The following is a 17,590-nucleotide window of genomic DNA, read 5'->3' on the forward strand; positions in this document are numbered from 1 at the left end:
CGATGCCGAGCGCGATAGTCCCAGTCCCCGTCGCAGCAGCAATATCTTGTGATCGCTGCCGTAGCGAACATTATCGCTACGGCAGCTTCACACGCACTCACCTGCCCTGTGACGTTGCTCCTAAGGGGGCGGGTCGTGCGGCGTCACAGCGACGTTACACAGCAGGCGGCCAATAGAAGCGGAGGGGCGGAGACGAGCGGGACGTAAACATCCCGCCCACCTCCGTCCTTCCACATAGCCGGCGTGAGCCGCGGTGACGCAGGTAAGGAGATGTTCCTCGCTCCTGTGGCTTCTCACACAGCCGCAGGAACGAGGAACAACATCGTACTGTCGCTGCCGCGCAATTATGAAAATGTCGGACGCTACACCGATGATATGATTACGACACTTTTGCGCTCGTTAATCGTATCAAAAAAACTTTACACACTACGATATCGCCGGATGTGCGTCACTTTCGATTTGACCCCACCGACATCGCAGCTGCGATGTTGTAGTCTGCAAAGTACCCCTTAGGGTCCCATGATTATTACATGAAAAGATGTGCATCCGTGGCATTTTTTTTTTAATTAAATGGATCTATTTTGGGCTAAAAATCACTTTATAAAATTAAACATTTTGCCTCCTATAGCCTCTTTGTTTTCACGTGACCTGTTCTAATTGCTGTATATAGGACTATGAAGCATATCGCTCAGGTGGCAAGATTCGGCGGTCATAAGGGTTCTCTCGTAATTTAACAGATGCATGAAACCGGCCTTCCTGAGCTTCTCTCAGCTGATTTATGATCCGTTCGCTTTTTTTTTCCCCAGTTGTCATAAATCAGCTGAGAGCTCAGTAAAAGACAGATAGAATATACAAACTCCCCATCAAACGAGGTCACTAACGGATACATTGGTAATGTCATTCTGCAGCCAGCAAAGCTAAATGCTGCAAAATTTTCAATGAAACCCAATTGCAAAAATTATTTTTTACCCTAATTGCCATTTTTTTTCTCTTCAAGGTGAAAAACAGAGTTCGGGTGCTTTACTACTACTTTACACTACTCAAGTGAGCATCGCCGTGCTCGGGTACGCTCGGTGCTCAGCCCAGTGTGAGCCGCGTGCAGTGTTTGATCGGCTGGCACGGGGGGGGGGGGGGGGGAACAACAGCAGGATCGGATGTAGTGTATGCAAAAAAATTGGAAAAACTCTGCCCACCCTCTCCCAGAAGTGATCTGCTTATGGCTGACTGCATTGTGGTTCAGGCCAAATCCGAGTCCGTGTGGACGTACGGTTCGGCTGCACGCGCCGAACTGAACTTCCATGAATTCACTGATCTCTAGGGTCCATATCCTTTAAAGTGAATCTGTCAGGTCCTGAATGCACCCAGAACCACGAGCAGTTTTGGGTGCATATTTCTAATCCCTACCTAGCAGTCCCAGCCTATAGTAGCATAGATAAAAAAGTATTTCTAAGATCTTTTATCATATGCTAATGAGGCCAGGGACTAGTCACAAGGACTTACTTCCCTTGGCTAGTCGGCCCTCTTAGCATGAAAGCACATCCCTGTGCGCAGCTTAGAGGATTATGGAGGCCACTGTGCTCTTAGGAACCTTGAGTACTGCAGATTTTCTTTTGTAACCTTGGCCAGATCTGTGCCTTGCCACAATTCTGTCTCTGAGCTCATTGGGCAGTTCCTTTGACCTCATGATTCTCATTTGGTCTGACATGCACTGTGAGGTCTTATATAGACAGTTGTGTGCCTTTCCAAATCAAGTCCTATCAGTCTAATTAAACACAGCTGGACTCCAATGAAGGAGTAGAACCATCTCAAGGAGGATCACAAGGAAATGGACAGCATGTGGCTTAAATATGAGTGTCTGAGCAAAAGGTCTGAATACTTATGACCATGTGATATTTCAGTTTTTCTTGTTTCATAAATTTGCAAAAATGTCTATATTTCTGTTTTTTTCTGTCAAGTTGGGGTGCAGAGAGTACATTAATGAGAAAAAAAAAGAACTTTTTTGAATTTAGCAAATGGCTGCAGTGAAACAAAGAGTGAAAAATTTAAAGGGGTCTGAATACTTTCCATACCCTCTATATTTTATTTACTATTAATTATTATTTATTTTTACCAATCACACTGCGCCCGTCCAAATCATTAGTTTTGGCAGCGTAACTCAGGCCAGGGCACATTCACCAGAGCGAGAGCTGCTCTTTGTGACCTCTCTCCACCAAGGCCAAGACAGGAGAATCGCTCACTATTTCCCCTTTAATATATACTATATGTAAGATTTTAATTTTTCTTACACAGTGAAATGTGAATGATTAATGGAGAGAGTCTGATATAACGATTCATTCAGTTGCTCCATTTGGACTGAAAGTCCAATCCAGGTTAATGGATCCCACCTTGCCATTGGATAAGGTCACTTCATCCAAGATCAGGATAATACATCACTTTAATTCATCCTGAATGTAATCGCCATCACACAGACGTGTCTGGATATATTGATGCTATGCGAGACCACAAGGAACGTGTACAACATACAGTAGATAGACGACAACAGAAGAGGATTGCATTCAGCTCATCCCGTCCGGTATTAATGGCACTAGCTCTCCTGGGCACTTGTGATGCATTTTCCATGTCCTGGTGTTAATATAAGGTTCCTCTGTATAGATACAATGTGTTACTTCTGGAATCAATGAAACCACTAGAATATTATAATCTCTGTAGGTATAAAAAATATTCTTTGTGCATGGCCAAACGACAAGACCAGTCTGCACCACACTAGGCACATACGGTAAGTAAATCTAGCACTTGGGAGGGTTTTAGCTCTTTCTGACTAATTGTTCTCAAGATGGTTTTACTCTGTGTCTCATCTCTCTATGACCGTTATGTTGCCCCTGTCCCCAAGCAAAGCCCCATGGTGTCCCCTGTCCCAAAGCAAAGCCCCATGGTGTCCCCTGTCCCAAAGCAAAGCCCCATGGAGTCCCCTGTCCTAAAGCAAAGCCCCATGGTGTCCCCTGTCCCAAAGCAAAGCCCCATGGAGTCCCCTGTCCTAAAGCAAAGCCCCATGGTGTCCCCTGTCCCAAAGCAAAGCCCCATGGTGTCCCCTGTCCCAAAGCAAAGCCCCATGGTGTCCCTTGTCCCAAAGCAAAGCCCCATGGTGTCCCCTGTCCCAAAGCAAAGCCCCATGGAGTCCCCTGTCCCAAAGCAAAGCCCCATTGTGTCCCCTGTCCCAAAGCAAAGCCCCATGGTGTCCCCTGTCCCAAAGCAAAGCCCCATGGTGTCCCCTGTCCCAAAGCAAAGCCCCATGGTGTCCCCTGTCCCAAAAGAAAGCCCCATGGTGTCCCCTGTCCCAAAGCAAAGCCCCATGGTGTCCCCTGTCTCCAAGCAAAGCCCCATGGTGTCCCCTGTCTCCAAGGAAAGCCCCATGGTGTCCTCTATCTCCAAGCAAAGCCTCATGGTGTCCCCTGAAAGTGTATGAGTTTCTATGTTGATATTCATTGGCATTCAATATTTATCTCCTCTTCCCACAATCGCGTACAAGATTTCTCTCGTGCCTCCCCCATACTCTGGAACGCTCTACCTCAGCATATCAGACTCTCCCCTACTGTGGAAAGCTTCAAGAGGAACATCAAGACCCACCTCTTCCAACAAGCCTACAACCTACAATAGCCCTCAGTCCAGTACACCACTGCACAACCAGCTCTGTCCTCACCTATTGTACCATCACTCATTCCCTGTAGACTGTGAGCCCTCGCGGGCAGGGTCCTCTCTCCTCCTATACCAGTCTGTTTTGTACTGTTAATGATTGTTGTACGTATACCCTCTTTCACTTGTAAAGCGCCATGGAATAAATGGCACTATAATAATAAATAATGATAATAATAATAATATACAATGACTACTGATATTTTACAAAGTTTTAATAAAGAATTCTTTGGATGTGTCTCTGCCGCCTGTGTCACAATCTGCACAGCACAGAACAATCTAATCCAGAACTATAACAATCATAATCGTAATGACCGTGACCAGGCTTGTAGAGGTGGGTGGACTCTGGACCAGTCCTATTTTCAACTGGAAGAGCGTTCTCTGCTGCACATCCAACTGAATACTATTGCAAAGAAAAGAGACACTGGCTCACTGCACCATGCTAACTCTCTAAACCACCAGCTTGTCTTAGGCCCGCAGCTAAAAAGTGGGGCAATGACTTTACTGTATTTTGTTGCCTGTGCTGGATGAAGGAAGTGGAAAACAAAAAGGCTCATCATAGGAGCAGAGGCAGGTAAGAGACAGCACTGTTGTTTAATTCCTGGTGGCAGCGCTGTGTTTATTCTTCAGGCACTGCGACATCACTGTGTGCTATCTCTGTACCGTGAAAGCACTGTGTGTTATCTCTGTACTGTGACATCATTGAGTGTGTTTGTAATGTGATATCACTTTGTATATTATCCCTGTACTGTGGCATCACTGTGTATTATCCCTGTAGTGTGACATCACTGTGTGCATTATTCCTGTACTGTGACATCACTGTGTATTATCCCCGTACTGTGACATCACTGTGTATTATCCCTGTACTGTGACATCACTGTGTATTATCCCCGTACTGTGACATCACTGTGTGTTATCCCCGTACTGTGACATCACTGTGTATTATCCCTGTACTGTGACATCACTGAGTATTATCCCAGTACTGTGACATCACTGTGTATTATCCCTGTACTGTGACATCACTGTGTATTATCTCTGTACTGTCACATCACTGTGTGTATTATTCCTGTACTGTCACATCACTGTATGTATTATTCCTGTACTGTGACATCACTGTGTATTATCCCTGTACTGTGACATCACTGTGTATTATCCCTGTACTGTGACATCACTGTGTATTATCCCTGTACTGTGACATCACTGTGTATTATCCCTGTACTGTGACATCACTGTGTGTATTATTCCTGTACTGTGACATCACTGTTACCTCTTTACTGTGACATCACTGTGTGCTATCTCTGTACTGTGACATCATTGAGTGTGTTTGTAATGTGATATCACTGTGTGTATTATCTCTCTACTGTGACATCACTTAGTGTTATCTCTGTACTGTGACATCACTGTGTGTATTATCCCTGTACTGTAACATCACTTTGTGTTATCTCTGTAATGTGACATCACAGTGTTTACTAAACATAACACAATACTGTCATACAGTGATACGATAATATAGAGCAGTCATGGCGAACCTTTTACAGGCCGAGTGCCCAAACTGTAGCCCTAAATCCATTTTTTTTCCTGAAGTGCCAACCAATCCTATTATGTAAATAATTGATTGTAACCTTACCTTTGCAGTCTTCTCTTCTCTTCAGCAGGGGGCATCACGCTCGTGCATGCTTACCACACATTGAAGCTGAGCCCTTTCCAGACACAGCAGTTGGATTGATCTTTCTGGAAAAAATTGCAGCATATTAGACAGATTTTAGCCTGGAATGCAATCAGAGGTCACCCTGTAATCCACATCTGCATTTCAAAGTCTGAACATATTGAAATTCCATAAAGACGTACGAGTTGCCCCCCTCCCCTTTCATTGTGTAGTTCTGTCCCCCTTCCTGGCCACTTCCTGGTAAACATGTCCCCCATCCTGATATATATTTCCTACATTCTGGTATATTTGTCCCCATCATGGCCCCGTCCTGGCAAATATACCCCATCCCAGCATATTCCCCATCCTGGTAAATGTACCCCATCCTGGTAAATGTACCCCATCCTGGTAAATGTACCCCATCATTGTAAATGTATCCCATCCTGGCATGTTCCCCCATGCTGTAAAATGACCCCATCCTGGTAAATGTACCTCATCCAGGCATGTTCCCTTATCCTGATAAATGTCACCCTTCCTGCTAAATGTTCCTCATCCTGGCATGTTCATGTTCCCCCTATCCTGGCATGTTTCCCCCCATCCTTTCATGTTTCCCCCTATTCTGGTAAATGTATCCCCCATACTGGTAAATGTACCCCTTCCTGGCATGTTCCCCTTCCTGCTAAATGTACCCCATCCTTGCATGTTTCCCCCTATCCTTGCAGTCTTGTTTCCCCCCATCCCTGCAATCATGTTTCCCCCATCCCTGCAGCCATGTTTCCCCCATCCCTGCAGCCATGTTTCCCCCATCCTTGCAGCCATGTTTCCCCCATCCTTGCAGCCATGTTTCCCCCATCCTTGCAGTCTTGTTTCCCCCTATCCTTGCAGTCTTGTTTCCCCCCATCCCTGCAATCATGTTTCCCCCATCCCTGCAGCCATGTTTCCCCCATCCTTGCAGCCATGTATCCCCCATCCTTGCAGACATGTTTCCCCCATCTTTGCACGTTTCTCTCCATCTTTGCACGTTTCCCCCATTCTTGCAGCCATATTTGCCCCGTGCTCTCCATGTTTGCCCCGTGCTCTGTATGCCCCGTGCTCTCCATGTTTGCCCCGTGCTCTGTATGCCCCGTGCTCTCCATGTTTGCCCCGTGCTCTCCATGTTTGCCCCGTGCTCTGTTTGCCCCATGCTCTGTATGCCCCGTGCTCTGTATGCCCCGTGCTCTGTATGCCCCGTGCTCTGTATGCCCCGTGCTCTCCATGTTTGCCCCGTGCTCTCCATGTTTGCCCCGTGCTCTCCATGTTTGCCCCGTGCTCTCCATGTTTGCCCCGTGCTCTCCATGTTTGCCCCGTGCTCTCCATGTTTGCCCCGTGCTCTCCATGTTTGCCCCGTGCTCTCCATGTTTGCCCCGTGCTCTCCATGTTTGCCCCGTGCTCTGTCTGTATGCCCCGTGCTCTGTCTGTATGCCCCGTGCTCTGTCTGTCTTTGCACGTTTCTCTCCATCTTTGCACGTTTCCCCCATTCTTGCAGCCATATTTGCCCCGTGCTCTCCATGTTTGCCCCGTGCTCTGTATGCCCCGTGCTCTCCATGTTTGCCCCGTGCTCTGTATGCCCCGTGCTCTCCATGTTTGCCCCGTGCTCTCCATGTTTGCCCCGTGCTCTGTTTGCCCCATGCTCTGTATGCCCCGTGCTCTGTATGCCCCGTGCTCTGTATGCCCCGTGCTCTGTATGCCCCGTGCTCTCCATGTTTGCCCCGTGCTCTCCATGTTTTCCCCGTGCTCTCCATGTTTGCCCCGTGCTCTCCATGTTTGCCCCGTGCTCTCCATGTTTGCCCCGTGCTCTCCATGTTTGCCCCGTGCTCTCCATGTTTGCCCCGTGCTCTCCATGTTTGCCCCGTGCTCTCCATGTTTGCCCCGTGCTCTCCATGTTTGCCCCGTGCTCTCCATGTTTGCCCCGTGCTCTCCATGTTTGCCCCGTGCTCTGTCTGTATGCCCCGTGCTCTGTCTGTATGCCCCGTGCTCTGTCTGTATGCCCCGTGCTCTTTCTGTATGCCCCGTGCTCTCCATGTTTGCCCCGTGCTCTCCATGTTTGCCCCGTGCTCTCCATGTTTGCCCCGTGCTGTTTGCCCCATGCTCTGTATGCCCTGTGCTCTGTATGCCCCGTGCTCTGTATGCCCCGTGCTCTGTATGCCCCGTGCTCTCCATGTTTGCCCCGTGCTCTCCATGTTTGCCCCGTGCTCTCCATGTTTGCCCCGTGCTCTCCATGTTTGCCCCGTGCTCTGCCTGTATGCCCCGTGCTCTCCATGTTTGCCCCGTGCTCTCCATGTTTGCCCCGTGCTCTTCATGTTTGCCCCGTGCTCTCCATGTTTGCCCCGTGCTCTCCATGTTTGCCCCGTGCTCTCCATGTTTGCCCCGTGCTCTCCATGTTTGCCCCGTGCTCTGTCTGTATGCCCCGTGCTCTGTATGCCCCGTGCTCTGTTTGCCCCGTGCTCTGTTTGCCCCATGCTCTGTATGCCCCGTGCTCTGTATGCCCCGTGCTCTGTATGCCCCGTGCTCTGTATGCCCCGTGCTCTGTATGCCCCGTGCTCTCCATGTTTGCCCCGTGCTCTCCATGTTTGCCCCGTGCTCTCCATGTTTGCCCCGTGCTCTGTCTGTATGCCCCGTGCTCTTTCTGTATGCCCTGTGCTCTTTCTGTATGCCCCGTGCTCTGTATGCCCCGTGCTCTCCATGTTTGCCCAGTGCTCTGTTTGCCCCGTGCTCTCCATGTTTGCCCCGTGCTCTCCATGTTTGCCCCGTGCTCTCCATGTTTGCCCCGTGCTCTCCATGTTTGCCCCGTGCTCTCCATGTTTGCCCCGTGCTCTCCATGTTTGCCCCGTGCTCTGTCTGTATGCCCCGTGCTCTTTCTGTATGCCCCGTGCTCTGTATGCCCCGTGCTCTCCATGTTTGCCCCGTGCTCTGTTTGCCCCGTGCTCTCCATGTTTGCCCCGTGCTCTCCATGTTTGCCTCGTGCTCTCCATGTTTGCCCCGTGCTCTCCATGTTTGCCCCGTGCTCTCCATGTTTGCCCCGTGCTCTCCATGTTTGCCCCGTGCTCTCCATGTTTGCCCCGTGCTCTGTCTGTATGCCCCGTGCTCTGTCTGTATGCCCCGTGCTCTCCATGCCCCGTGCTCTGTATGCCCCGTGCTCTGTATGCCCCGTGCTCTGTATGCCCCGTGCTCTGTATGCCCCGTGCTCTGTATGCCCCGTGCTCTGTATGCCCCGTGCTCCCATGTTTGCCCCGTGCTCTGTCTGTATGCCCCGTGTTCTGTTTATATGCCCCGTGCTCTGTCTGTATGCCCCGTGCTCCCTGTGCCCCGTGCTCCCATGTTTCCCCCGTGCTCCCCATGCTCCCATGTTTTCCCCGTGCTCCCCATGCCCCGTGCTCCCATGTTTCCCCCGTGCTCCCCATGCTCCCATGTTTCCCCCGTGCTCCCATGTTTCCCCTGTGCTCCCATGTTTTCCCCGTGCTTCCCATGCCTCGTGCTCCCATGTTTTCCCCGTGCTTCCCGTGCCCTGTGCTCTGTATGCCCCATGCTCTGTATGCCCCGTGCTCTCCATGTTTGCCCTGTGCTCTGTTTGCCCCGTGCTCTCCATGTTTGCCCCGTGCTCTCCATGTTTGCCCCGTGCTCTCCATGTTTGCCCCGTGCTCTCCATGTTTGCCCCGTGCTCTCCATGTTTGCCCCGTGCTCTGTCTGTATGCCCCGTGCTCTGTATGCCCCGTGCTCTGTTTGCCCCGTGCTCTCCATGTTTGCCCCGTGCTCTGTATGCCCCGTGCTCTGTATGCCCCGTGCTTTGTCTGTATGCCCCGTGCTTTGTCTGTATGCCCCGTGCTCTGTATGCCCCGTGCTCTGTATGCCCCGTGCTCTCCATGCCCCGTGCTCTGTATGCCCCGTGCTCTGTATGCGCCGTGCTCTGTATGCCCCGTGCTCCCATGTTTGCCCCGTGCTCTCCATGCCCCGTGCTCTGTATGCCCCGTGCTCTGTATGCCCCGTGCTCTGTCTGTATGCCCCGTGCTCTGTCTGTATGCCCCATGCTGTTTATATGCCCCGTGTTCTGTTTATATGCCCCGTGCTCTGTCTGTATGCCCCGTGCTCCCCGTGCTCCCATGTTTCCCCCGTGCTCCCCATGCCCCGTGCTCCCATGTTTCCCCCGTCCTCCCCGTGCCCCCGTGCTCCCCATGCCCCGTGCTCCCATGTTTTCCCCGTGCTCCCATGTTTCCCCCGTGCTCCCATGTTTTCCCCGTGCTCCCATGTTTCCCCCGTGCTCCCATGTTTCCCCCGTGCTCCCATGTTTACCCCGTGCTCCCCGTGCCCCCGTGCTCCCATGTTTCCCCCGTCCTCCCCGTGCCCCCGTGCTCCCCATGCCCCGTGCTCCCATGTTTTCCCCGTGCTCCCATGTTTCCCCCGTGCTCCCATGTTTTCCCCGTGCTCCCATGTTTCCCCCGTGCTCCCATGTTTACCCCGTTCTCCCCGTGCCCCCGTGCTCCCATGTTTTCCCCGTGCTCCCTGTGCCCCCGTGCTCCCATGTTTTCCCCGTGCTCCCCGTGCTCCCATGTTTTCCCCGTGCTCCCATGTTTTCCCCGTGCTCCCCGTGCCCCCATGTTTTCCCCGTGCTCCCCGTGCCCCCATGTTTTCCCCGTGCTCCCCCGTGCCCCGTGCTCCCATGTTTTCCCTGTGCTCCCCATGCCCCCGTGCTCCCATGTTTTCCCCGTGCTGGCACTGTCCCCCACACCTTGGCACAGCCGCAAACAGCTTTAAAAAAAAAAAAAAAAAAAAGAAAAACTCACCATCTAGCAGCAGCTCCACCGCGCGACCACAAGACACCAGCGCCGCCTACTGAGTGACGCTCCTCCGTCTCCTAGGCAACAGGCCTGCGGGAGAGGAGGCGTGTCAGAGGGAGGTGAGATGTCTCCTCTGCTAAACACCATGTTGAACTGCCGGTGCGATCACATCGGCAGTTCAACGTGGCTCAGTGTGGTGACAGCGTGCGTGCCATAGGTTCGCCATCACTGATATAGAGTGACTGAATAATACTGTTGTAAACTGACCATATAATATTGCCACAGTGTAACTAACTGAACAATACTACGTATATTATATTCAGTATATACTACTACCATACAGTGACTCAATAACACTACTAAATATTCACTAGATAATACCACTACAGAGTAACCGAATAACTATTAAATACTGACCATATAACACCACCATACAGTGACCTATTGATGTGGTGACAGAGCTAAAAATCAGTTTAGAGAGACAAAAATAACAGCTCATACCGTCACTCTGTCACACAGAGCTTTGCACAAAGTTTGCTGACTGTCCTGGCAGCATTGGACTCTGTTCACATTGCAGATTCTGACAGTCCGGTTGATGGTTTCTCTAGTGTTTGGGATCAACACAGGCAGACTCAGGCGTCACCCTGCTATGTCCTGATTCATAGCCAGGCTAACAAGAGTTAATCTCTGCTAATCTGCTTGCTCCTTTAATCACATGTTGTGGGGAGACCTATCACATCTGCTCTCCTCCTATTTATACTGTTGGGATCCTTCTACACATGCCAGCTATAATTTATTATGTGTTGGTCTGTCCCAGACTCTCTCTGGTGAAAGTTGTGCTTTTTGCTTGGTGCAGTTGTAGAGTTTACCCTTGTTGTTTTCTACTTCCTTCCTTCTCTTGTTTTCCTCCTGAATCTGTTATCTTTACCTTTGCGTGTGCGTGCTGTGTGACAGAGTTTTGTTTATTTCCTTGTCTGTCTTTAGGTGTGGTTTCAACACACTCCTGTCCCGTCCCTTCCTGAGGGAGGGTGAATTAGATCAGGACTGGTCAGGAGCAGGGCAAGGAAGGATACTCAGGCCTCTCCACCATTAGGAGTATCTCTGATATTAGGGATAGAGTATAGTCCCCTAGCTTGATGGACAGCTTAGGGGTCCTCGTTTTCCGCTATCCCAAAGTCATCGTGACACACTCCCTCTTTCAGCAGATGTCTGGAGCTGAGTGATCTATGAAGGGACAGGTTACAAGGGGCAGCCCATGATTATATTTGTGGAGTTTCATTTGCTTAGTTATGTGAACTGGTTAAAATTAAATTCACATGCTGTAAACTCTGGTCATTTACCAAAATGCTGCAGACAAAACTGATAAAGAATATGAATAGAGCAGTGGATTACGACAACCAATCAGATTCCAGATCTCAACATTCTAGAGCTCTTTTTTTTAAATGAAAGCTGCAATGTGCTAGGTTGCTACGGGCAACAACATCACTTTTACTTTGCAAAGGTTTTCATAAGGGTTTGTGCTCTTGTGATGTGATTAGTGGTGAGCGGGTAAAGGATCCGTATTATCGTAACGCTGTGAATTCTAATAATGCACAAAAAGAAAAGTAGAATGACGGATTCATCACGACTACACGTGGTTTGCGCCATCTGAACGCCTGGTAGAATTTTACAGCCATTTTTGTAACTTGCTGGACCAGTTCTCAGCGGTCCGCTGCTCACCGATGCCTTCTGCACAACGGTTATGACGACGAGCCATCTCATTCTACAAAATATTGATCCTTGAAATGCAATAACTCAGAAATGAAGCTCGGCTTAGAGAAGACATGTGCCTGGTTTTCATCAAAGCTGAGAGGTCTCTATGGTCTCTTCCGAAAATAAAGGTTGCTTTACACGCAGCGACATCGCTAAAGCGATGTCGTTGGGGTCACGGAATTCGTGACGCACATCCGGCGCCGTTAGCGATGTCGTTGCGTGTGACACTTACGAGCGATCGAAAAAGGTCTCAAAATCGTGCAGAATCGCTAATCCCTGACATGCTCCCCTATTCCCAATTATCGTTGCTGCTGCAGGTACGATGTTGTTCATCGTTCCTGAGGCAGCACACATCATTATGTATGACACCGCAGGAACGAAGAACCTCACCTTACCTGCGGCCGCCGGCAATGAGGAAGAAAGGAGGTGGGCGGGATGTTATGTCCCGCTCATCTCCGCCCCTCCTCTGCTATTCGGTGCCCGCTTAGTGACGTCGCTGTGACGCCGCACGAACCGTCCCCTTAGAAAAGAGGCGGTTCGCCGGTCACAGCGACGTCGCTAGGCAGGTAAGTAGTGTGACGGGTATTAGCGATGTTGTGCGCCACGGGCAGCGATTTGCCCGTGACGCACAACCGATGGGGGCGGGTACGCACGCTAGCGATATCAATAGTGATATCGCAGCGTGTAAAGCGGCCTTAAGTGTGCCCTCACTCCATCAATAATAAGGCGTCTCGGTCAGTCACTTTCCACCTCAGGTTAAATGAATAAAAAAATATACGTTTTTTTGTTTTAGCTCCCTGTGCACATTAATGTGCAGTAGTCAACAACTTTAAAGGGGTTTTCCCCACAAAGAAAGTCCATTTTAATTAATAGAACTTAGAATGATAATAATTTCCACAACTGGATGGGTTAAAAAACTATGTTCCTGTCCCGAGATAATCTTAAAAATGTGTCCCTGTGTAATGGCTGTGTCTGACTGTGCAGGAACATGGCCGGATATACCTAGGCAATGATCAAGAGAAGTGGAAAAAGCCAGCAACCATCTTGGAAAAACATGTTGTCATGATTAAAAGCTAGTTCCATGTTCGGCCTGAAACGCGTAGACCCTTGTCTACATGCTAAGCTTTTATGGATTTTTCCCAATAAAGCTTCAAAGTTTTTCCCAGATGGTTGCTGGCTTTTTCCACTTCTCTTGATCATCGTTGTTACACCAGGATCCGGCCTGATGTGCCTGGCACTGTCCACCATTTGGGATACATAGGTCTAGGTGAGCTGTGATAACATATTCTTTTTGTTTATAGATCCTAGGCAGTAGAGAAAATTTAAAAGTATACAGACAGGACAGCATGGGATCGCAACTGATTCTTTCTGTGAGGTAAAACAAGTTTAAATTGAGGACATTTTTTTTTCCAGAAATAATCAGCTGTGATCCCGTGCTGTGTTATCTGTATACTCTCGTTTGCGTCTTCCCCTGCCCAGGAGATATGGTAGGATCAGACCATGTCCCTGTACGGTCAGACACAGCCATTACACAGTACACAGCAGGGACATATAGCTAAGATTATCTCAGCACAGGAACATTATTTTTAATGACATCCAATTGTGGAAATTATTATTATTCCAAGATGTACTGATTATAATGTACTTTGTTTGTGGAGAACCCCTTTTAACAGTTTTCTGATACAGGATTGTCCTTTCAATAAAAACATATCAGAAACAGTGCAAATGACACAGATTGCTGGAGGCACCTTCTTATAAATTCAGGTGCTTCAAGTTATGCCTCCGGCAACACCACAAATAAGAAATCCATTTAGTTAACAGGATAGATAGACTGAAGAGCTAATGGGTTAAATTCTCCTAAACTTAAGTGTAATAAAGCGCTTACCCATAATGGAGAATACCTTTTTATCCATAGGTTCTCCTATGTAGAGGACGTTCCCCTGTTTGGACGCCCTGCACTAAGTGTTTCATTCTGTCGCAGCTCCGTGTGAGAAGAGGTGGAGTATTGGACAATGCCTTTTCAAATCAATAGTTTGTCTATGTTATCTATGGGCATTATGGATCCTCCTTTGTTAGAGAACACATCTCTTCAAATCAATATAGTCATATGATGGACAGTCTATAAGACAAGTCTCCGTGGAGCTCGCCATGGCTGACATGACTGGCATCTCTGACCATACAAGACAAGAAGAATATTTCATCCTCACCTGTGAAATCCATAGCCAGAAATTTGTCTAGTAATATATGTGCTAAAAGCCTCTCGGTCCCATAGAAGATAAAAGCACTGCCGCTCGTCATCAGGCCTTCCCACTCCGCATGGCTAAAGACAAAAAAAAAAAAGAGGTAACCAAAAGACTAGTCTCCTTGAGATCACATGTATAGGGTCGCACTTCCAGGGAATATTAGGGTCATATATTTTTATGTCAAAATGAACCTTAAGGCTGCTTTACACCAGAAGATCTATCGTGCGATAGATCGTCGGGGTCACGGTTTTTGTGACGCACATCCGGCATTGCTTGCGATGCCGGCCTGTGTGACACCTCCTAGCGACGCAGTATCGCTCACAAATCGTGAGTCGTGTACTGCTCATTAGGTTTCATAATATCGTTTACTTTAATTGTTCATCGTTCCCGGGGTAGCACACGCTGCTCCGTGTGACACCCCGGGAACGATGAACATCGCTTACCTGCGACCCGCAGCTCTCGCCGGCTATGTGGAAGGAAGGAGGTGGGCGGGATGTTTACGTCCCGCTCATCTCCGCCCCTCCGCTTCTATTGGAGGGCGGCCGTGTGACGTCGCTGTGACGCCGAACGTCCCTCCCACTCCAGGAAGTGGACGTTCGCCGCCCACAGCGAGGTCGCACGAGAGGTAAGTACGTGTGACGGGGGGTTACCGACTTTGTGCGCCACGGGCAGCGATTTTCCCGTGACACAAAAAGGACGGGGGCGGGTACGATCGATTGTGAAATTGCACAATCGGTCGTACCGTGTAAAGCAGCCTTAAATAAAGTAAAACCTTTCCCTACGAATGGTCTGCACAGATCAATCTGCAAGCTAATGACAAATACAACATAGACTTAGGAATATGGTAGAGACCATCATGTAATCATTCAGTCCTCCAGGCTCCATATAACACAATTATTAGGCTGTGTGCGCACAGCGCGTTTTTGATGCAGATTTGGTTCAGATTTCACACCAATCTAGATGCCTATCTTTATGCCAGCAAAATCAAAGAGAATCCTGAAGTGCTGTGCAAACATTGCTTATTTTTTCCTTGCAGATTTGGTGCAGAAAATAATCTACAGCATGTCAATTCTTGGTACATTCTTTAGCCCTTCCATTGACTTTAAAGGGATCCTATCAGGTCCAATATGCACCCAGAGCCACAAGCAGTTCTGGGTGTATATTGCTAATCCCTGCCTAACCGTCCCTGTATCTAGTAGCATAGATAAAGGGATCTTTAGAAAAAGTATTTCTAAAGATCCTTTATAATATGCTAATGAGCACAGGGACTAGTCACAAGGGCGTTTTTTTTCCCCCTGGCCAGTCTGCCCTCTTAGCATTTTAGCACACCCACAGGGGTGTGCTAACATGCTATTCAATGCCCATTACCAAGCGTCATCAGCGGTGAGGTGCGTACCTGTGACCATTATCACCGCTTCTCAGATGCCGGGTTTAGGTAAGTGCGCATGATCAGAAGTCGTGGTCATTTGCACTAGACCTCTCTGAAGCTGGGACGCGTATATCCGGCTTCATTGTGTGCATGACCAGAAGTACGGTCACTTTTGATAATGAACACTGAGCCTAAATTCGGCATCAGAGAGGCAGTGACAACAGACACAAGTACATGACTAACCACTGATGACGCTGGGCAGTGGGCACTGAATAGCATGTTAGCACTGAGGGTGGACTAGTTGGGGGGAAAAATACCCTTGCAACTAGTCCTTAGCATAACATAAAGGATCTTTGGAAATACTTTTTCTAAAGATCTCTTTATCTATACTACTAGATACAGGGACAGTTAGGCAGGGATTAGCAAAATGCATCTAGAACTGACAGGTTCCCTTTTAAGAAAAATGCATGTATTTTTGGTGCATTTTTTTGCCAGAAGGTCTAGATGTGATGCAGAACATTTCTGCACCAAATACTCAATGTGCGCACATAACCTTACAAGTGTCGTCTCTGCGTCTGATCTGAAGAAGGCGGCACAGCCGATACGGATACTACATCCACCAGAAGTGACGAATCACCTTTCAGATACTGGTGGTATTTCCTTTAACAAAATATATCACCTATATTATTTTTGATAGATAGAAACAGACGTTGAAATGTATATATTTAGTCTACATTGCTTCTATCTTCTGATTGTGTATTTTTTTATTCTATTTTCTGCACATTATTATAGCGTGCGGTGCAACATACAAAGAAATAGAACGGTGATCTGAGGGCGCTAAAGTTCAAGCGATCATTGAACACATCAATTTTATACTGTGTTGCTGCTACATAGACAAAATTTATATAAGGCCGGGGCCACACGGGGGACTGCTGCGATCCTCGCATGACACTAGGCTCACGCTGGCAGCACAGCAGGAGCCGAGTGGCATGCTAGTGTTACTGCGACTGAGGTCCGATCATGCGATCCGACCACAGCTGCGGGGGGTGGGCCGGCACTGAGGAGGGGCGGGCCGGCAATGAGGAGGGGTGGGCCGGCACTGAGGAGGGGTGGGCCGGCACTGAGGAGGGGAGGGATTTATCCAGCTATTGCCATTCTCGCCCTTCACTCGCGGAACACCGGTGTATTGCGAGTGCAATGCGATGTTTCTCCTGCCCCATAGACTTGAATGGGTGCGAGAGAAACAAGGATCACATTACACCCGCAGCATGCTGCGATTGTTTTCTCAGTCCGATTAGGGCTGAGAAAATAATCGCTCATGGGTGCTGGCACGTAGGCTAATATTGCTCCAAGTGGAATGCGATGTTTTATCGCTCCGATTTTCATGCCGTGTGTCTTAGGCCTAACTGAGATACTTAGATAAACTGTGTGCGTCCATCTGCCAAAGACAAGGTGATCTCTGTAGATCTTCGAGCAAAGGAGGTTTTTCGACTGTAAGCTGGGATGAGGGGTGGGGTGTTTATGGGCTTTCTGCTAGTAGGGGCGCCACAATACCCCAAAATTCAGAAACTAGTTTCTAAGTTAATCTGTTTGGAAAATTTTATGAAATTAACAACTGAAAAGTTACAATAAACTTTCCTGTGACCTTCAATATACCCTTACATTGCAAACTGAGGTGCGAAGCATCGACTGCACAAATGTCAATAAAACAGTCGCCTAAAAATAATTAACATATGACAATAAACCGCATTGACTCGCTTGTATTGACACTAAAAAGCCAATTGTGGTATCCTCAGCTTAGCACCAACCTGGGCACGTGCGAAATGCCTGTAATTCCTTCCCAATTAGCGGCAAATTGCTGGCTGTATTTTACAAGGAGCTCATTCATTGTATAGACCGGGCTCAGCGTTTCTGAAAAGAGACAAAAGGGAATAGAAAATTGAGTTTTTGAGCTCCTGGATACCGACCTTTTTATTCTGTATGGTCTAGCATGTGTAAAGTAAATTAGGGATCAGGGGTCTTATGTATTTACCAACATTAGGCGTTAATAAATCCATACGTAAATCAATGCAGAGAAATG

General features: G+C 48.6%; 1 protein-coding gene across 2 annotated transcripts in view; it reads right to left on the reverse strand.

The window, feature by feature from the left end:
• The window catches only part of CFAP46 (cilia and flagella associated protein 46), a 370,852-nt gene that overhangs the window by 4,768 nt on the left and 348,494 nt on the right, over nucleotides 1-17,590 (reverse strand). For both annotated transcript variants that reach the window (XM_075348545.1, XM_075348544.1), the window contains exons 55-56: nucleotides 17,319-17,421; nucleotides 14,106-14,218 (exon numbers count right to left, since the gene is read on the reverse strand). In XM_075348545.1, the coding sequence (XP_075204660.1) occupies nucleotides 14,106-14,218; nucleotides 17,319-17,421 (216 nt within the window). The remainder of the gene's footprint in view (nucleotides 1-14,105; nucleotides 14,219-17,318; nucleotides 17,422-17,590) is intronic.

The sequence above is a fragment of the Anomaloglossus baeobatrachus genome, chromosome 5 (assembly GCF_048569485.1).
Source record: "Anomaloglossus baeobatrachus isolate aAnoBae1 chromosome 5, aAnoBae1.hap1, whole genome shotgun sequence".
Lineage (NCBI taxonomy): Eukaryota > Metazoa > Chordata > Amphibia > Anura > Aromobatidae > Anomaloglossus > Anomaloglossus baeobatrachus.